The 22,461-nt window shown below is 41.5% G+C and overlaps 1 protein-coding gene and 1 pseudogene across 2 annotated transcripts in view; one reads left to right on the top strand and one right to left on the bottom strand.

Moving 5' to 3' along the window:
• The first annotated feature begins 9,142 nt into the window (after nucleotides 1-9,142).
• On the top strand, nucleotides 9,143-9,800 carry LOC308248630 (transmembrane protein 88-like; annotated as a pseudogene). The gene has a single exon. The product of its transcript is annotated as a transmembrane protein 88-like (transcript).
• A 10,411-nt stretch (nucleotides 9,801-20,211) lies between these two features.
• The window catches only part of LOC308248293 (uncharacterized protein), a 50,738-nt gene continuing 48,488 nt past the window's right edge, over nucleotides 20,212-22,461 (bottom strand). The window contains exons 8-9 of the mRNA XM_080668284.1: nucleotides 20,999-21,136; nucleotides 20,212-20,469 (exon numbers count right to left, since the gene is read on the bottom strand). Of these exons, the coding sequence (XP_080524410.1) occupies nucleotides 20,441-20,469; nucleotides 20,999-21,136 (167 nt within the window). The 3' untranslated portion in view covers nucleotides 20,212-20,440. The remainder of the gene's footprint in view (nucleotides 20,470-20,998; nucleotides 21,137-22,461) is intronic.

The following is a 22,461-nucleotide window of genomic DNA, read 5'->3' as shown; positions in this document are numbered from 1 at the left end:
TCAATCTGCATATTACTCTTTTATTAGAAAGGATAGAGGCCTGGTGCATGGGTGGGGGCCAGCTGGTTTGCCCTGAAGGGTGTCCCGGATCAGGGTGGGGGTTCCCTTGGGGCATGGGGCGGCCTGGGTGAGGGGCCTGTGATAGTTTGCAGGCCAGCCACACCCCTGGCGACCCAAGTGGAGGCCCTGGTATCTGGGATTTATTTATCTTCTACAATTGAAACTTTGTAGCCTAGAGCAGAGCCAAGCCTTCTGCTTGCTCCATGGCGGCAACCATTTCTGTTGGGATTTATTTATCTTCTATAATTGAAACTTTGTAGGGGAGGCCAAGGCAGACCAGGGCTTCAGAAGCTTGGCTTCCTCCATTGCCAGGGGCAACCCTAGCCTCCTGCTCTCTCCAGCTCCGTGGCTGCTGCCATTTTTGTTGGGATTTATTTACCCTCTATAATTGAAACTTTGTAGCCTGGAGTGGGCCGACCAGGGTGTGCAGAAAGCTTGGCTTCCTCCAACACCAGGGAAACCCAAGCCTCCCTCCTGCTCTCTCCGTGGCCGCAGCCATCTTGGTTGGGTTAATTTGCATACTCTCTCCTGATTGGCTGGTGGGCATGGCTGGTAGGTGTAGCAGAGTGATGGTTAATTTGCATATTACTCTTTTATTAGATAGGATGTTCACCTTTACCTCCCACTCTACCTCCAACCACACCCACACCTTCGCCTTCTTTTTCTTGTGTCTTTTTTTTTAATATATTTTATTGATTTTTTACAGAGAGGAAGGGAGTGGGATAGAGAGTTAGAAACATCGATGAGAGAGAAACATCGATCAGCTGCCTCCTGCACGCCTCCTACTAGGGATGTGCCCACAAACAAGGAACGTGCCCTTGACTGGAATCGAACCTGGGACCTTTCAGTCCGCAGGCCAATGCTCTATCCACTGAGCCAAACTGGTTAGGGCTTTCTTGAGTCTTTTTAACATTTCTTGTAATACTGTTGGGTGGTGATTAACTCCTGCTTTTTCTTTTCTGAAAAGCTAATATCTCTCCTATCCTAAGTGATAGCCCTGTTGAGTAGAGTAATCTTGATTATAGGCCCTTACTTTTCATCACTTTGAATATTTGGTGCCAGTCCCTTCTATCTTGCAAAGTTTCTGCTAAGAAATCAGATGATTATGGGAGCTCTGTTGCAGGTAAGTAGTTGTTTTTACTTGTTTGCCTCTGTTTTGTTGAGTTTTTTCTATGGATTTTTTTCCCCTGCTTTTTGTTTTCATTTGGGACATGTTTCTTTGTTTCCTCATTTTGGCTGCTTCTCTGTGTGTGTTTCTATGTATTTGGTAGATCTGTCCCATCTCCTGATCTTGATAAAGTGGCCTTATGTTGTAGGTGTCCTGCTGGGCCCAGTGGTGCAGACTTCCAGGTCACCTGTGCCATGTACTCCAGGGGTGTCTCTTGTGTGGATTGTGTGTGCCATCCCATTGCAGGTGAGCCTTGATTGCTGTTGGCATGTCAAGGGGAGGTATTGGCTCTCAGGCTGATTAGCTGTGAGGAATGGCTGTGAGTAGAGCAGACACACTGTTGTACAGGGGTTGATGCCCTGGAGCAGGATTTGGATAAAGAAGAGGGGGTACAAATATATTATGGAATATTACTCAGCCATGAGAAAGAATGAAATCTTACTATTTGTGACAACATGGAGGACCTAGATGGTATTATGCAAAATAAATAAGTTAGAGAAGTCAAATACCATATGATTTTACTTATATGGGGAATCCAGAAAACAAAATAAACAAACAAACTTATAGATACAGAGAACAAACTGATGTTTGTTAGGTGGGTGTGGGGCTAGGGAACTGGATGAAAAAGGTGAAGGGTTTAAGAAGTACAAATTGGCCTGGCTGGCATGGCTCAGTGGTTGAGCATCAACCTAGGAACCAAGAGGTCACAGTTCAATTCCTGGTCAGAGTACATGCCTGGGCTGTGGACTGGATCTCCAGTGTGCGGTGTGCTGGAGGCAGCCGATCAATGATTTTCTCTTATCATTGATGTTTCTATCTCTTTCTCTCCTTTCTCCTCTGAAACCAATAAAAATATATTTGAAACAAAGTACAAAATGCTCACAGGGATATAAAGTACAGCATAAGGAATATAGTCAGTAACATTGTAAAAACTATGTACAATATCGGGATTACTAGACCTATGGGAGGATCACTTCATATGCTATATAAATGTCTAACTACTATACTCTGCACTTGAAACTAACATAATATTGAATGTCAACTATAATTGAAGAATAAAAAGATTACCTCCAGAGAAATATCTAAGTTTATATTCTCCTGATAGGGTTATTGCTTGGAAAACACAGGTCATCATGATTTATAAACCAGTGTTTGATAGAACATTCCCATAAATCCTTTAGACTGGGAATAAGAAGAGATAAGAATAAAAGAAAAACACTCCCACCCCCATAGCTATCATCATGCAGTAGAAGAACCACAAAATCAGTGGTTGTTCCAAAATAATACACAGAACTGTTTCAAATCGCTGAAAATATCCTACTGTAAGGTCATGTGGCTCCAACTTGTTTGTCTGGTTCAAGCTACTGCTGAACTTGCTTCATCTTCTCACACCAATTGCACACAAAGTAATGGATTAAGTGTACTTTAACTCAAAACATTTGGGACTTACTTATAGGACATAGCTGTGCCCTGGGTACTATTAGGCTCAAGGCCTCCATACACTTACCTAAATGACTAATGAAACTTAATGGACATTACTTGTTTTCTTATTAATATCTGAGGTAGGTACTATTGGGATAGTCAATCATACCCTGAACTTTTATTTCAATACTGGATTAAAGACTTAGATTTAAGACTAGAAATCAGAAAACTCCTAGAAGAAACATAGGCAGTAAACACTTTGACATTTGTCTTAGAAATATCATTTTGGACATGTCTCCTCAAGCAAGGGCAACAAAAGCAAAAATAAACAAATGGGATTGCAACAAATTAAAAAGAATTTGCACGGTGAAGGAAACCATCAACAAAACTAAAAAATGACCTGCTGAATGGGAGAAAATATTTGAAAATGACATATCCCATAAGGGGTTAATATCCAAAATATTTAAGGAACTCATACAACTCAATATAAAAAATATAAACGATCTAATTAAAAATGGATAGAGCATCTGAGTAGACATTTTTCAAAAAAAAAACATGCAGATAGCCAAGAGACACACAAAAAAGATGCTCAACACCACTAATTATCAGGGAAATGCAAATCAAAACCACCTCACACCTGTCAGATTGGCTAGTATCAAAAGGACAATAAACAAATGTTGACAAGGATTTGTAGAAAAGGGAAACTCATGCACTGTTGGTAGGATTACAAACTGGTACAGCCATTATGGAAGCCAGTATAGAGGTTCCTTAGAAAATTTAAAAATAGAATTACCATATAACCCAGTAATTCCTCTTCTGGGTATCTATCAGAAGAAAACTAAAACACTAATTTGGAAAGATATTTGCACACTTATGTTCACTGCAACATCATTTACAATACCCAAGATATGGAAGCAACCTAAATGTTCATCAGTAGATGGATATGCAATGGAATATTACTCAGCCATAAAAAAGAATGAAGTGAAATCTTGCCATTGTGACAACATGGATGGACCTAGAAGAGTATTATGCTAAGTAAAATAAGTCATATGGAGAAGGACAAGTACCAGATTATTTCACTTACATGTGGAATCTATAAGATAAATAAACAACAACAAAAAACAGACTCATAGACATGGAGAACAAACTGATGGTTGGCAGAGGGGAAGAGGGTAGGGGGAAGGGGGAAATTAACGGGAATAAGAGGAATACATTTCTAGTTATTAAGTAAGTTATGGTAATATAATGTACAGTGTAGGAAATATAGTCAGTAATATCACAGTAACCTTGTATGGTGCCTTATGGTTACTAGACTTACTGTGATGATCTCTTCCTTAGGTCTACAAATGTTGAATAACTATGTTATATACCCAAAACTAAAGTAATATTGTATATTAACTATATTTAGATAAAAATGGGAATATATTCATCTTCAAGTATATGATACATGTTCATTGAAAAATAAATTTTAAGGCAAACAAGTATGAGGAATACACATAGTGGTTTATATTATTCAAGACATTTTTATGAATATTTATTTAAACATAAGTATAATTTTAGATATCAAAATTACAACTAAGCCGCAGAATAACAATCGTTCAGAACCACCTGAAATCTGGCTGAATGGAAGCCCTATAACTGGAGAATTAAAGAAACCACATTGAGACTGGTAGGAGGGCCAGAGGTGGGGGCCAGTTTTCTCCCAAACAAAAGTGCTGGCAGAGGTCATTGTTCCTCATCAGAGACCTCCCCCACCACAGAACCAACAGACAGGAGCCATATCTGAGCCACCATCAACCTGGCCCACACTATTCACCCCACCTCCCTGGTGATACCTGAGACCCTGCCCCACCAATTTGCAGCCCCAACCAAGCTGTTTGCAGTGGGTTTTTCATATGACTATCCTGGCTTAGGCTTCAGAATTTCCTGAAATCTCTCAAACAAGCAGCAGCTGGCCTCAACTTCCATACCCCTCAATAAGTGGCTCCAGGCCCTGCAGCAGCAGCAGCCTGCCAAGGTTCATAGCTTGGCCTCCCCTGGACACCTCCAAGCCCAACATAAGTAGCAGCCATCTGCAGGTCACTCTGTAGCTCATGCCAGGTGACCTCAGGCAGGGCACTCTCTGGGAGGCCCCAGAGCCAGTGCACCTTGTGGTCAGCTTCAGACCACGCCAGATTACAACCTTACTATATCCACCAGTGACACACTCAAAGGGTGGACTTGGTGAGCACCAAAGCCCCACTGAAGCAAGTCTTGCTCCATAGGGGCATCTCCTGCATAGCAGTTCTCCCACTGTAGTTGCAGCTGGTCCTCACAGCTGATTCACCTAGGAGTCCATTCCTCCCAGTAATGCCAACAGCAATCAAAGTTCAACTACAACAATACAGTGCACACAGCTCACATAGGGGAACACCCAGAATGCCCAGCTCAGGTGACTGGGGAGGCTGAGCCACTGGGCCCTACAGGGCACCTACAACACAAGGCTACTCTACCAATTCCAAGAGACATAGTAGTTCTACCTAATACATAGAAACCAACACATGTAAGCAGTCAAAATGCAGAGACTAAGAAACATGTTGCAAATGAAAGAACAGAAGTAAACTCAAGAAAATGAACTAAATGAAATAGAAGGAAGCAAACTACCAGATACAGAGTTTAAAACAATGGTTATAAGGATGCTCAAGGAACTTAATGAGAACTTCAAGGAACTTAGTAAAAACATCAATGACATAAAAAAGGACCAGTCAGAAATTAAGAAACACTAACTGAAATGAATAATAATTTACAGAAAATTAACAGTACAGTGGAGGATGCCAAGAATCAAATCAGTGATTTGGAATATGAGGAAGCAAAAACACCCAGTTAGAACAGCTGAAAGAAAAAAAAAAAAGAATCCAAAATCTGAAGATATTCCAGCCAGTGTGGCTCAGTGGTTGAGTGTCAATCTATGAACCAAGGAGTCCCTAGTTCAATTCCTAGTTATTCACATGCCTGGGTTGCAGGTTCAATGTCCAGTAGGGGGCATGCAGGAGGCAGACGATTGATGTCTCCTTCATTGATGTTTTTATCTCTCTATTCCTCTCCTTTCCTCTCTAAATCAATAAACTATATATTTAAAAATCAAAATAAAACAAAGAAATATGAAGGTAGTGTAAGGAGCCTCTGAGACAACTTCAAGGATGCCAACATTCGCATCATGGGGATGACAGAGAGAAGAGAGAGAGCAAGAAATTGAAAACCTATTTGAAAAAAATAGTGACAGAAAACTTCCCCTAACTGGTGAAAGAAATAGATTTATTAGTCCAGGAAGTGCAGAGAGTCCCAAACAAGAAGAGCCCAAAGTTGCCCACACCAGGACACATTATAATTAAAGTGGCAAAGTTTAAAGACAGAGAATCTTAAAAGCAGTTAGTTACCTACAAGGGAGTGCCCATACTACTGTCAGCTGATTTCTCAACAGAAACTTTGCAGGCCAGAAGGGAGTGGCAAGAAATATTCAAAGTGATGAAAACCAAGGACCTACAACCAAGACTAACCTATACAGGAAAGCTATAAGTTAGAATTGAATGTTAAAGAGCTTCACAGACAAGAAAAAGCTAAAGGACTTCATTATTATCAAACTAGTGTTACATGAAATGTTGAAGGGTCTTTAAGAAAAAGAAAAAAAATAAAAAATATGAGCAATAAAATGGCAATAAATACATATCTATCAACAATTGAATCTAAAAAAAAAAAAAAAAAAATAGAACCAGAGACATGGAAACATAGAACAGACTGACAAATCTCAGAGTGAAGGGGGTTGGAGGATGGGAAGAAATTAGCCAAAGAACTTATAAGTATACTAGAGGCCCAATGCATGAAATTTGTGCAAGAGAAGGCCTTCCTTCCCTCCAGCCGCCGGCAGGCACCTGGGACCCGGGCTTCCCTCACAGCCCTGGCTTCGTCCAGAAGGATGGAAGGATGTCTGGTAATATTACACTTTTATTATTATAGACTAGAGGCCCGGTGCCTGAAATTCATGCACGGGGGTGGGGGGTGTCCCTCAGCCCATCCTGCACGCTCTCAAATCTGGGACCCCTCGAGGGATGTCCAACTGCCCGTTTAAACGGGCAGTCGGACATCCATCTCACAATCCAGGACTGCTTGCTCCCAACTACTCACCTGCCTGCCTTCCCCATTGCCCCTAACCGCTTCTGCCTGCCAGCCTGATCACCTCCTAACCACTCCCCTGCCAGCCTGATTGATGCCTAACTGTTCTCCTGCCAGCCTGCTTGGCCCTAACTGCCCTCCCCTGCAGGCCTGGTCACCCCTAACTGCCCTCCCCTGCAGGCCTGGTCCCCCCCAACTGCTCTCCCCTGCAGGCTTTATTGCCCCCAACTGCTCTCCCTTACAGGCCTGGTCCCTCCCAACTGCCCTCCCCTGTTGGCCATCTTGTGGTGGCCATCTTGTGTCCACATGGGGGCAGGATCTTTGACCACATGGGGGCAGCCATCTTGTGTGTTAGAGTGATGGTCAATTTGCATATTACTCTTTTATTAGGTAGGATGGAGGCCTGGTGCATGGGTGGGGGCCAGCTGGTTTGCCCTGAAGGGTGTCCCGGATCAGGGTGGGGGTTCCCTTGGGGCATGGGGCGGCCTGGGTGAGGGGCCTATGGTGGTTTGCAGGCCAGCCATGCCCTCCAGCAATCCAAGCGGAGGCCCTGGTATCTGGGATTTATTTATCTTCTATAATTGAAACTTTGTAGCCTTGAGCGGAGGCCAAGGCAGGCCAGGGCTGCCGAAGCTTGGCTTCCTCCATCGCCGGGGGCAACTCAAGCCTCCTGCTCTCTCCAGCTCCGTGGCTGCCGCCATTTTTGTTGGGGTTTATTTATCTTCTATAATTGAAACTTTTTAGCCTTGAGTGGAGGCCTGGGCCTGCCAGGGTGTGCGGAAAGCTTGGCTTTCTCCATTGCCGGATAAACCCAAGCCTCCTGCTCTCTCCGTGGCTGCAGCCATCTTGGTTGGGTTAATTTGCATACTTGCTCCTGATTGGCTGGTGGGCATGGCTTGTGGGTGTAGCGGAGTGATGGTTAATTTGCATATTGCTCTTTTATTAGATAGGACTAGAGGCCAGGTGCACAAAATTCATGCACGTGGGGGGGGGGGGGTGTCCCTCAGCCCAGCCTGCACCCTCTCCAATCTGGGACCCCTCGAGGGATATCTGACTTCCCTCTCCCAATCCAGGACTGCTGGCTCCCAAACGCTCGCCTGCCTGCCTGCCTGATTGCCCCTAACCACTTCTGCCTGCCAGTCTGATCACCCCATAACCACTCCCCTGCCAGCCTGATTGACGCCTAACTTCTCCCCTGCCAGCCCAGTTGCCCCTAACTGCCCTCCCCTGCCAGCCTGGTCGCCCCTAACTGTCCTCTCCTATAGGCCTGGGTCCCTCCCAACTGTCCTCCCCTGCAGGCCTGGTCGCCCCCAACTGCCCTCCTCTGCCATCCCGGTCACCCCTAACTGCCCTCCCCTGCTGGCCTGATCACCCACAACTGCCCTCCCCTGCCAGCCATCTTGTGGTGCCCATCTTGTGTCCACATGGGGGCGGCCATCTTGTGTGTTGGAGTGATGGTCAATTTGCATATTACCTCTTAATTATATAGGATATGCATTACCCATCAACACAGATAATAGGGTGTTGAAGGCCTGAGGTGGGGTGCAGGATCCAGGTAGTAGGGAGCAATGAAGGGCGGGTGGTTAAAAGGGGACATCAGTAATACTCTCAACAATATCTTTAAAAAAGAAGTAAAATTTTAAACAAGATCATAATCATTTTTGTAAACTACTTTTTATTTAACATAGAGAATTCTGCATTATAAATTACCACAAACTTAGCAGCTTAAAACAACACATATTTATTTCCTAAGCATTTTTGTTGCCAGACTGAAATCCAGTGTTGCCAAGTTGCAGTCTCATCAAAGGGTTGACTGGGGAAACATATGCTTTCAAGCTCCCTCAGGTTATTGGCAGGATTCATTTCCTTTCAGCCAGAAACTGAGATTCCTGTGTTCTAGCTGTCAGCAGTGGATTGCTCTCAGCTCTTAGAGGCCACTTTCATTCCTTGCCATGGGGTCCTCTCGATAGCCCCTCTCACACCATGGCAGCTTCTTCAAAGCCGTCAGTTGGACATCCCCCAAGGGCTCCGGACTGCGAGAGGGTGCAGGCTGGGCTGAGGGACCCCCGCCCCCCCAGTGCATGAATTTTCATGCACCAGGCCTCTAGTATATGATAAACCCTCAGCCAATATCATACTCAATGGCTGAAAACTGAAAGCTTTTCCTCTAAGATCAGGAACAAGACAAGGATGTCTACTCACACCACTCTTATTCCACATAGTGCTAGAAGTCCTAGCCAGAGCAATAAGGCAAGAGAAAGAAATAAAAGGCATTCAAATAATGAAGGAAGAAGTCAGATTGTCACTTTTTGAAGATGACATGATTCTGTACATAGAAAACCCTAAATACTCCACCAAAAAACTATTAGAAACAATAAACAAATACAGTCAAGTTGCAGGATACAAAATTAATGTGCAAAAATTGATTGCCTTGAGCCAGTCAGACCATGGCAGATATCCTTGGGGTGCAGAGACCGGTTGCCAATAGTGGCCCAGAGCCCCAGGATCCCCTGGACTGCTGGGCCTGTGCTATGCTGGTCACTGCCCAGAATCTGCTGGTGGCTGCCTTCAATCTCGCCTTGCTGGTACTGGTGCTGGGGACCATCCTATTACCTGTGGCTATGGCTTCCTCTGCAACTCCCAGTTTCTGTGCTCCCAGGCACCCCCTTGCACTGTGCACCTGGGGGACTCGGTCTTCATGGCCTGTTGGTCAGTGGGTTCCTGCTACTCATGCTGCTGCTCATCCTTGCCCTGGCCAGCTACCATGGCCTCTGCCTGTGCCTCCATCTAGCCTCCAGCCTCATGCCCTACAGCTGAGCCCTTTATCAGTGCTGGCACTCTCCGCAACTATGGCAAATCCAGGCCTCACCAGGGTCCCAAGCCATTCCCATATTAGGAAAGGTATAGGTTTGAGGACCCTCAAGTCAAGAACAACCCCAACGAATGCCCTCCTTTTCAATACGTCCAAGGACTTGAAGCCTGGGAGTCTTCCGAACTATCCTGCCCCATCCCTGCCTAAGCCAGTCCTAGCATCCCCTTGGCGAACTCCAGCATCTGTGGACCCAATGTTGGTGAAAATTTGCCGTTCCAGAAAACTCTTTTTACTACCCATATATGAATCCTGAATATCTGGGCTGGACACTGCACATACACTCCCCACCCCCAATATTGTGAATAGGACAACTGAACCTCACTGGTGCCCTTCTTTTCCAGTGCAGCTAGAGGTAGTATTTACAGGCTGATGGGTGAGGTTGGAGGGGAAGGAGTGATCACATGTTAATAAAGAACTAATGAACTGAAAAAAAAATTGATTGCCTTCCTGTATACTAACAAATAACTTCAGAAAAAGAAGTGAAAAAATTCTTTTTTGCAATTGCAACCAAAATAATAAAATACCTAGGAATAAACTTAACAAAGAACATGAAAGACCTATATACTGAAAACTACAAAGCATTATTAAAAAAGATTGAAAAAGATACAACAAAATGGAAAATATCCTGTGTTCATGGATTGGAAGAATCAACATAGTTAAAATAGCCATATTATCTAAAGCATTATACAGATTTAATGCAACCCCCATCAAAATCCCAATGTCATTTTTTAAAGAAATAGAACAAGAAGTCACCAGATTTATATAAAACCACAAAATGTGAGAAGCCATGTCCCGCGTGGCTTAGAGTTCAGGATCTGGATCTGGAGAAGGGCCGTGGGCAAATGATGAGATGAGACAAGAAGTAATAATTTGGAAATTGGGGGCCAGGTTGAGAGTCCAACACTAGGGGAAGGACTTCGCTGGTGTCCAGGCCCTGCTAGCCTTTTATTCAATTTTGGATACACATATTGCCCTTAGGCAGGCAATTCCAGTAGCAGACAATCTTAAAGGTCAGTAAATATTAGTAAAGGTTTACTTTGAGACTATTTGGTCAGGAAATTGCTTGATCCACCATTGTCTTGACTAAACAATTGGTGCATAGCTTTGGCCCTTGCCAGAGCTCAAGGTTCACTAGCATTCCAGGCTTTTTGTTTACACTTTTCTGATAGTGAAGACAGTGGGTAGTTTCCAACATCTCCCCCTTTTCATTTCCTTAATCTTGAAAAGTGAATGCTGCCTGAAGGGTTCGAGTCCTTTTAAGATTCTTCATTCTGCATCTGCAGACTAGAAATAAACATATAAGAACAAGAATGAGACAGGCATTAGTGGTTATGCTGAAAGGCAAATGTAAGGAGATCCAGTGAAAGGGATTAAATTCTTTCATGTCCTTTTTAAATTGCTGCCAGGCATCCAAGGAATTAGTTTGTAAGTTTGCCTGGATAATTGTACAATATGCTCTTGTAATTCTAAAATATCAAGGGTTGTGTTACCTTTACCCCAAGCACCAAGAAGGTGGTTTTTTATTGATTCCCAAAGGTGTAAGGTACTATTATAGGGAATGGGGGTTACACAAATCTGGGAAAAAATATAGTGACACTGTAAAAATATTCTTTGCTCTAGGCTGTGGATTTTATCACCCATCCACAGGATTGTGGACTTTAGTGCCAATAATTCTATCTCAAACTGGCTGTCAGTTCTTTTATGTATAGACAAGGTTTTAGTTACATTTTCCTTAACTTGTTGTACAAACTGAGAAGTTTGAACAATTTGTACCATGGATGAAGCAGCAATGCCCACAGAAGTAAATAACATTATGAGGGCAAAGAGTCCAGCAATTAATATTCCAAGAAATCTTTTTTGTTGTTTTAAGATTTTTACCAGATCATGTAACAGTTAGTAAGTTTGATGAGATTCCCAAAGCTCGGTTAGGTTAGTAGGAACCCAAGCAAAAGCAAGTTGTTTTAAAATCATGAGGGAATCCTTTTGGAATGTAGAATTAATACAGTGGGATAATGTGCAGCCTGTGCATGACACCTCATACAGATTGCTTGTAGCATTAAGCATCTGGATGGGGCCTGAGAGGAGTACGAACGGATCATATACACAGGCAGTGGCAAATACTGTCTTATTGGGAGTTCCCCATAAGATATGGATGGAATTATCTGAGCTATAATTAAAACTACACCATTTAGCCCTGACCGGTTTGGCTCAGTGGATAGAGCGTCGGCCTGCAGACTGAAGGGTCCCAGGTTCGATTCTGGTCAAGGGCATGTACCTTGGTTGCGGGCACATCCCTGGTGGGGGAGTGTGCAAGAGGCAGCTGAATCGATGTTTCTCTTTCATTGATGTTTCTCACTCTCTATCCCTCTCCTTTCCTCTCTGTAAAAAATCAATAAAATATATTAAAAAAAAACTAAAAAGAAAACCTACACCATTTAATAGGTGCAAGTGCAGCAGCAATTTTCCATTGCGTATTTTGTAGGGGCCAATTGTCATGTTGTAATTGAGATCCAATAAATCCTCCTCCATGCCATGAAATGGAGTGATTAGCTTCAACATACAGATAGGATGCGTTCTCCTTCCATTTTAGGGTGCGATTGTTAACTATACGCGGACCTGTAGGGGCTCCAATCTACAAAGGAAAAACTGTAATTATGTTTGCTGCTGGTGGGGTAGTCACTATAACAGTCTTGCCAATTAATTTCTTCCTTAGTGGGGTGCCATTCGTAAGACTTTTTACCTAACGGCTTAGTGAGGGGGTGTCTTAGTAAAGTTACATTTTTGCACCTCTCCCTGGAGCAAATAGTGACAGTAGATAAATTTGGGCTTTTGCTTCCCCCTCCTTTGGTGTCCATGCTAACCAGAAGCCTCTCTTTAATTCTACACACAAAAGAACAGTAGTTGGATTCTCTGCCATACTAAAGGGAATCTGGGTGGTGACACCCGTGTAATTATACTTTGCCCAAATACTTCCTTGTCCCACCCATGGTCCTCCTGAATGACCAAGGTGTTTGGTATTATTGGTGACTACATTAGGCGGGGGATCAGCCCGTGTAAGGGGTCTTACCCATGGTGTGTCAAGAACATAAGTAGAAAATACTTCCCCATTTGCCCCTGGTAGTATTACCGCATAGCTGATTTCTGCTAGCAGGGCAAGAAAGACATTCTCAGGCGTTCTTGGGGTTTTGGTCTCCTCACAAATTCATTCAGCTTTCTAGACCGTCTTCTTCACCATCCCCCAGGTGACCTCTGGGCTTTTTGTCATCTGCTTCGTCCTCCTCCCACTCCTTATCTTCAGTGGGTTGCTTGGGGCTGCTGCTATCTGTGGCTGGGGTAGTCAACTGTTTGCAGCTGCAAGGAGCGGCTCCAGGTACAAGGTCCTCATTAACCTGGCCAGTTCCTCCCTCAGATCCATGTTGAAGTTTAATATTCCTTGCGGGAATCCACACGGGCTTCGAGAAATTTTCTGGAAATATACAAGCTTACCCTCAACCAAATGTTAACAGGGGATTGGGGCCCTTCCATAAAACACACTTGGGATCTTTCCATTTAACCAGACCATTTTCCTTTGGCTTGTTCTGACACCAGTGTATTTCCATGGGTGCCTTGGCATCGGCATCACAAGTGAAAAAATTTAAATTAATTAAGGCTTGGTGTAGTTTACTTACAGACGATTTCTCCATAATCCCCCTTTTTTGTTTAAATAATATTAAGAGGCTTTTGGAAACCCTGCAGTGTGCTGAATTTTCCACTTTTTACAAAATCACTGGAAATGATAGCTTGTGTCACTGAGTCATTTTAATTGAGTAACAAATTTGTCATTTCTTCCATAGAGATTTTTAGATAAAGTCTTAACTAATTAATGTCCCTTAATAATTTTTAAAAAGTCATTTAAGGTTTCAAGGCAATTTATTTTGTATTTCTACTTTTTAAGGCCTAAAATATAGACTTTTAATTACAATTTCTAAATAATCTGAAGGGCATTTCCCTTTATTTCCTCCCAAAGTGATCTTTAAGCTACTAGGTATACCAGTTAATAATGTGGATTTTGTAATCAAAGAAAATATGATAATTTTAATAGAAACACCAAAAGTACTTTATTCAAAGTAATGTCCATCGCTAGCTACACATTTCCCCCATCTTTAGGTAATTTGTGGATATTGTCCCAATAGAACTTTTCTTGTTTTGAGGCAAACCATCCAGAGACCCAATTTTCCACTTCTTCATATGTTTTGAAGTGCTGCTCAGAAAGTGTGTGTGCCATCGATCAGAACAAGTGGTGATCTGAAGGAGCAAGGTCTGGCAAATACGGCGGGTGGGCTAATACTTCCCAGGCAAGATATTCTAACGTGTCTTTAACAGGTTTTGAATTGTGTGATGGTGCGTTATCATGAAGCAAAATTACTTTGCCGTGTCTTCTGGCACATTCTGGTCATTTCACAATCAAAGCATGGTTCAAATTGATTATTTGTTGTCAGTATCGATCAGTATTAACAGTTTCACCTGGTTTTAGAAGCTCATAATACACCACACCTTCCTGATCCCACCAAACGCAGAGCATTGTCTTCTTTCCAAAGCGATTTGGCCTTGTAGTCTATGTTGATGGTTGACCTGGATCAACCCATGATTTTGTGCATTTGGGATTCTCAAAATAAATCCACTTTTCATCGCCAGTCACAATTCGATGCAAAAAAGACTTTCGTGCCATTGAAGCAACATTTTACTGATGACTGGTTTTCCATTTGTCTTTTGTTCAGTTACTGTGTCACCCATTTTCCTTCCTTTAAAATCTTTCCCATTGCTTGTAAATGATCGGAAATTGTTTGCTGAGCAATGTTTAATCTTTCTGCAATTGTTTTTGAGTTTGACACGCATCTTCATCCAATAATGCTTGTAATTGTTGTTCTTCAAACTTTTTCAGTTGACCTGGACATTCTTTGTCTTTCACATCAAAATCATCACTTTTAAAGCATTTAAACCAGTGTTCACATGCTCTTGAAATGGAGCATGTTCACCATAAACTTCCCGAAGTATTCAGCAGCACTTTTCTTCAAAATAAAGTAATGAATTAAAAACTTCCTGCAAATGCTCTTTTTTGGGCACGAAATTCAACATTTTTAAGCATAAAAATATCTATGATGTTAACACCTTCAGAATATATGACATATGAAGTTTTGAAGCTTGTTGTTAATACAACAAAATAGAATACATATCAAATCTCATATATATCAACATGTGTAACTCTACTGAAAAAAATCTGCATTATTAACTGCTACACCTAGTACATTTAGGGAGTTTCTTTTAAAAACTTTTTCTTTCTTTTAAACCGAGCAACACACTTGGTTGCTTCTTGGATGCTAGCCAATGCTGCCATGCATACGCTCCAAGTAAAAGTAACTCTCTTTTTACTTATGGTGTCGCATTAATGGTGAGATTTAATGCTTGAACAATAATTTTTAGTTTACTTTGTAAATAGTAGCAGAAGAGATTTTAAAATTTCTCCTTTTTATTAAGCTTAAAATTTACTTTTAAACAGCATTCTTTTTCGCTAGTGCTCATTTGCATACATAACTTGATAAGGGTAATGGTCTAGCCTTTGTTTAAACTTTCCTGAGCTCCTATGACCCTTTTACAACTTTTGCAAATAGTTTAGAATTTATTTCTCTCAAGATTCCTTTTTTCCTTATCATATACATAACCTTCATAAATTTTATACTTTCAAATTAGTCTTTAAACCTTCTTTTTATGTCCTTTAAAAATGCATTTTTACTCTAATAGTTTTTCTTTCTGTTATTAACTTGTATTTACCTTTAGCTACTTGTATAGAATTTTTTCCACCTTTTCCTTTAAAATGTATGTCCTGCCTTCTATTATTAAAATAATACAATATTTAAACCTTAATTTTCCAATGATAATTAAAAGTAAACAGCCAGCATTTCTTAGATTGACATTTATCAATACACCTTTTGGTTTTTATATTAAAAAGTTGATTCAGACTATAGAATTAATCCTCTTTTTTAATTAGACCATATTAAGTATTATATCTTAGGTTGAAATTTTACCACACAGACTATAATATATTTTGAACTACTAATTTCTCTAGAGAAAAAGTAAGAAACATTTTTCTCAAAAGTGAATTTCTAAACTTTATGCATTCTATATAATTTCTTCTAACTTAATTTGAACTTTAAACTTTTAGAAGCCTCAAATTTTAGGTGTCAAGTTAAATACTTAGCATTTCTCAAATTAGTAATATTTTTACATTTTTAAGGATAATATTTCAAATAAAATACAAGACATATTTTATTAATAGATCCAATTCTATCCACTGGACTTTTTATATGAGGTAAACTCAGGTTAATATTTCAGTATTTTTGTCATTTTAAAATACATAGATATTTAGCCTAGCCTAGCTCTTTGAATTTTAAAACCACCACATTCTAAGAGATAATCATCTAAGGTTGCTTCTGCCGCTGCTTCTCTGCTTTTACAGGGAGAAGAGCAACCTGCCCTTCATCATTAATATATTTATGATTATTATTGAAAAGCTTCATCATAAATTCTTCATTTTAGTTACATTTATTATTTATGTTTTAACAACTTTGAGATCTTAAAGCCAATTACTACCCAAGGCATTTTCTTTAGGCAATTTTGCAACAGAGATAACTTACTGACTTTCAGTGGCTTTATGTTAAAGTATTATTTTATTTTATAAAAACAGGAGTGCCTCCAAGATTTGGGAGGCAACTTTGGAATGTGGTACATTATTATTCAAAAATTACCATTATTATGGAAACATTAATCCTATTGCCTAAATACAGCCTATATATTTTTCAGGCTGTATTTTTGCCTGAATTTTTGTTTAAACTAGTCTTTGTTTAAACTAGCCTTTGTTTAAACTTTTGTTTAAACTAGCCTTTGCCATCTTTTTTTGCCATCTTTTAAAGAAAAAAGTCTTGGGTTTATTCTGTAACATCCATGAAAAGATTGGAGCTCCCAAGAGCCACCCAAAATCAGGTGGGGTGCCTTTCTCTTAAGCTAGCCTTTCTCTTCACAGGTACAGAAATTCCAGATGTATCCCCAAATTCTGACAAATGTCTTATTTGTCTAAATTTCAAATGACGGACTGGGAAATAAAAACATGGCAAAAATGAGACTTTTAATAACACTCTCAAGAGTGGGCATCCATTTTACAGGATTATCAAAAGACCTAGTAATTTTCTAATTACTTCCCTTTGTCTAGGGAATTTTCTTAAAACCCGTATTATTGGCCACGTGTACCGCTCTCTCCATCCCCACATTTTGTTCTCTCTGGGGAAATCCAGTAATGGCCTGGCCATCTACTGTTTCTTTTCTATTAAATTAAAGGCATGCTTAATAGACTAACAATAAACAACAAAGATAGATAAAATAATAATAGATAAGCGCCCAATAATTTCCTTTTTAATATCTAGGATATAAAAGAGGTTGAATCTGCATTGATTGAATCAGGAGGCAGAATGCTCATGCCTTTCCCTTGAGCGCCACCTTGTGTCCTTTTTGGTTGCCTACTTTTTTTTAATGTCCTGTTTTTCCACAAAATCTAATTTGCTTATAAGCTTTTTACACATAGTTTAGATGATTCTGCGCGTCACTGCTTATTATTTGATTTGGGAAATGTGGGTTAGCTACCTGTATAATAGGAAAAGCAAGTCTCTCCTCCACCATCATGTCCTTTAATCCTTCACGGATAGCTCTTTGCACAAATGATTCCATTAACAGCAAATTAAATGTTCCAGAATTAGGACATGGAGGTGGAGGGGCCATGAAGGCCATTCCTCCAGTTTTTCTTTTTGCTCCTCTTTAGGAGTGGAGGGTGCAAAGGGAGGAGGTTTATCCTCTTTTGTCTCTCTAAAAGGCTCTAGCAACTGCAATACCGTGTTCCACAAGGAGAAACAATTTGGAGGCAAATTTTACCCCTGCTGCTGAGTTTTTTTCACGTTCTGACCCACTCTTTCCCAACATTCAACATCTAATGTACCCTCTTCAGGAAACCAAGGATTATGTTCCATAATAATATGCAAAAACTGTAAGAGAATACATTCTGACACTTTAATTCCTTTATCCTTGAGCATGCAAGCCAAAAGTCTACAATAAAGATTCTCTTCTTTTGACAAATTCTGCCCCATTAGCCTGGCTAAAAAAGACGTTCCCACCCTACTTACAGATTGTGATTTCTGTAGCTGGCTGTGGGCTTTGCACGCAGTGAATTTCCCCACCTATCTGGTGAATTCTTTTTCCCCACCTTCCCCGTGAAATTTTGTTTTTCTGCTCTAGGCAAATCTTCTTCTCTAGACGTCCCTCGTTGAGGCACCAGATGTGAGAAGCCACGTCATGCATGTCTTAGGGTTCGGGATTAGGAGAAGGGCTGCAGGCAAATGATGAGATGAGACAAGAAATAATAATTTGGAAATTGGGGGCCAGGCAGAGCGTCCAACACTAGGGAAAGGACTTTGCTGGTGCCCAAGCCCTGCCAACCTTTTATTCAATTTTGGATACACATGTTTCCCTTAGGCAATTCTGGTAGCAGACAGACTATCTTTAAGGTCAGTAAATATTAGTAAAGGTTTACTTTGAGACTATTTGGTCAGGAAATTGCTTGAGCCACCATTGTCTCGACTAAATAATCGGTGCATAGCTTTGGCCCTTGCCAGAGCTCAAGGTTCACCAGCATTCCAGGCTTTTTGTTTACACTTTTCTGATAGTGAAGACAATGGGTAGCTTCCAACAACAAAAGACCCTGGATAGCCAAAGCAATCCTGAGAAAAAAGAACAAAGCTGAAGGTATCACACTGCCAGACTTCAAATTATACTACAGAGCTATGATAATCAAAACAGATGGTACTGACAGAGATAAAGACACACAGATCAATGGAACAGAACAGAGAGCCAACTGTGAAACCACATGTACATGGACAAAGAAGCCAGAAATGCACAGTGGTGCTGGGAAACTGGAAAGCCTCATGCAAGTGAATGAAACTGGATTACAGTTTGTCTCCATGTACAATTCAAAATAGATCAAAGACCTACTAGTAAATATAAGACCCAAAACAGTAAGTTACATAAAAGAAAATATAGGTACCAAACATATGGGCCTGGGTTATAGAGAACATTTTATGAAGTTGATCCCAAAGGCAAGGGAAGTTAAAGGCAAAATTAAATGAATGGGACTATACCAAACTAAAATGCTTCCGCACAGCAAAAGAAACTGACAATAAAGAGGCAACCAACCAGATGGGAGATGATATTTGCAAACAGTAGCTTCGACAAATGTTTAATTTCCAAAATATATAAAGAACTCGTAAAACTCAACACCAAACAAACAACCCAATCAAAAAGTGGGCAGAGGACCTGAAAATACACCTCTCCCAAGAAGACTTATGAACAGCCAATAGACATATGAAAAGATGTTCAACCTCACTGGCAATTAGGGAAATGCAAATCAAAATTACAATGAGATACCACCTTACATCTATTAGACTGGCCATTAGCAATAAGACAAGCAATACAAGTGTTGGAGAGTTTGTGGGAAAAAAGGGAAACCTCATTCACTGCTGGTGGGAATGCAGACTTGTACAACCACTATGGAAAGCAGTCTGGTGAGTCTTCAAAAAATTAAGAATAGAGCTACCATTTGATCCAGAAATCTCATTTCTGGATATATACCCAAAAAACTTGAAAACATATATTTGCAAAGATATATGCAACCTTCTGTTCATTGCTGCATTATTCACAGTAGCTAAGATCGAAACAACCAAAGTGTCCCTCAATAGAGGACTGGATAAAGAAAATGTGGTACACATACACAGTGGAATACTACTCAGCTATACGAAGGGATAAAATATTGCCATTTGCAACAACATGGATGGACCTTGAGGACATTATGCTAAGTGAACTAAGTCAGAAAAAGCTAAGAAAACATATGATTTCACTCATATGTGGGATATAAAACTGAAATTTGCCCTAACCGGTTTGGCTCAGTGGATAGAGCATTAGCCTGCAGAAAGGTCCCAGGTTCGATTCCAGTCAAGGGCATGTACCTTGGTTGTGGGCACATCCCCAATAGGAGGTGTGCAGGAAGCAGCTGATCTATGTGTCTCTCTCATCGATGTTTCTAACTATCTCTCTCTTCCTCTCTCTAAAAAACCAATAAAATATATATTTTTTTAAAAAATTGAAACTCATGAACATAAACAACAGTGTGGTAGTTGCTAGAAGGAAGAGGGTGGAGGTAAAAGGAGATCCTAACATAAGGTGACAGGAGAATATTTGACTCTGGGAGGTGGGCACACTGTGCAATATACAGATCTTGTAACATAGAAACCCACCTAAAATCTATATGTTCATGTTAACCAATATCACCCCAATCAATTTAATAAAAAAATATTTCCCAACTCTATGGTCATCTGTATTATATTTTAATAGGATTCACCTAATGCAAATTATATAAACTTTTTTTTACCATTTATATATAATCAGACAAAATGGGTATCAAAATTTAAAGAAAATCAGATCCCCTTTATTTAAAAAAAATTATGTAAACATTTTCTGAAAATAAAGTAATTTTAATTTATAGATAAAGGATTCCCTATGTGATATTTAGGATTATTACAAATTTGAATCCAAAATAAATTTTTATTTAAAATAGGTCTCACACGGATTTCAATAAATCGGGCACTGTAGAATACGATGTGGAGGGAGGCAATTATATGGTAACTTCTTTTATTTTTTTAATCCTCACCCCAGGATATATTTATTGCTGAAAGAGAGAGAGAGAGAGAAACATTGATGTGAGATGTGAGGGAGAAACATCAATCAGTCGCCTCCCTATGCACCCTGACCAGGGATGGAACCCCCAATCTCCGTATGTGCCCTGACCAGGAATTGAACCCACAACCTTTTGAATAATGGAGGATGCTCCAACACATTAAGTCACCTGGCCAGGGCTGTGATAGATAAAATCTTAATATTTCAAAGGGTACAGATAATTTCCAAAGCAACTGTCTGTAATGTTAACCCTAGGAATGAGTCCCCTTGATAGGTTACCATATTATTTTCAGTTTCATATACTTCATAAAGATCTCCCACAAAAGGACATTTCAGGAAGTGTCCCAGATATATAGCTACACTTTTTGTGGTGCTCACACCAAGGGCAGACCCAGATCTGGATGTCTAGGGATTTCATAGCTGTGGCCACGTCACTGAGCTCAGGCAGATTGTCTTTAGGATTGTGCCCCTGGCCCCGTGGATTGTTGCATTTCCCAAATCAGTGGAAATGTATTCCTTACTCAGGTCTGCCAGAGCCCCCTCAGGCATTGCCTGGCTGTGTCCACAAGCTGTAGTGACCAGAAGAGCCGCTGGACCAGGGCTACCCAGCCACGTCACCCCACAGACATGCAAGTGGTGCTGATGGAGCTTCCAGAAAGCTGTAAAATAAGAGGAGGTTTTAGAGTATGTTAACATCTTTTGTAGAAAATGTAGATAACACAGCTCTCTGGTCCTAAGTTTTTTTTTGCCTGTGATCTGGCCCTTGGATCTGGGGAAATGCAGCTTTTGGAGAACTTCTCACCCTCACTCACTGGAGCAATGACATCTGCACTCCTCCTTCCTTCTGTGAGTCCAGAAGCTGGGATTGACACCGTCTGCTCCCTGGGATTTCACAGTCTCTACCATCTGTTCTCAATGACCACTCCACTCAGCCCTCTCTCAGTTTAGGTTCCACTCAAATGGCCAGAGGAGGGTCACTGCCCCTTTCAGTGCCACCTCATTCCTCCTGACAGTGCCAATGACTTTCTCGTGCTGAACATGGCCACTGGACTCCACCTACTAGGTCTGTTACTTGGGCAAGTCATTTGTTGCCTAGATTTACCAATTTTATGAAATTGTATTTTATAAAATGTTATTATGTTATAAAATTGGTAAATCTATGAATTTAGGCTGTTATTTGTTAAATATTGGAATTTATCTAAAATATTTGCCAATTTTTCCATCTCTTTTATACATATACTAGGGGCCCAGTGCACAAATTCGTGCACCTTGAAAAGAATTGTGGGCCGCTAGGCTGTGGTAGGCACAGGAGCAGGTCTCGGCCCATCCTCCACACCCCCACCTGGCCCCTGCCGCCATGGTCCCTGGTCCCCTGTCTGCCAGCAGCCCCGCTCCCGCTGCCACTGCTCCCACACACTGATGGCACCAGCCCTACTCTCACCCACTGATGGTGCGAAGCAATTGGGGCTGGCACCAGCAGCAGGTGCGAGTAGCAGCTGCTGTCCTGATCACCCCTCAGGAGCAGAGGGAGCGGGAGAAGCCCTCGGGCAATCAGGGCCAGCAGCCACCACTCACACCTGCCGATGGCGCCGAGTGATCAGGACCGGCGCCGGGCACTGGCAGCAGGTGCAAGCGGCGGCTCCGGTGCCAGCTGTGCATGTGAGCGGGGCCAGCACTGGCAATAGGTGCAAGCGGCAGCTCCAGCGCTGGCAGCAGGTGTGAGCGGGGCTGGCACTGGCAGCAGGTGCGAGCGCTGGGCGGGACTGCAGCACGTGGGAGCAAAGAATTTTCCGTAACCACCAGAGGCTTGCCCCAATGACAGCAACCGGTGCCCCACCTTGGTCTGGCACCCCCACTCATCTGCTCCACCATCCCACCACAGCCAAAGCCTGCCATGTTCCACACACACACCCTGGTGGTCAGCACACATCATAGCAACTGGTTGTTCAGTTGTTTGGTTGTTCTGGCGTTCGGTCTCTTTGTA

Source organism: Plecotus auritus, assembly GCF_963455305.1.
Source record: "Plecotus auritus genome assembly, chromosome: 5".
In the NCBI taxonomy this organism is placed as follows: domain Eukaryota; kingdom Metazoa; phylum Chordata; class Mammalia; order Chiroptera; family Vespertilionidae; genus Plecotus; species Plecotus auritus.
This window is presented reverse-complemented; position numbering and strand designations above follow the sequence as displayed.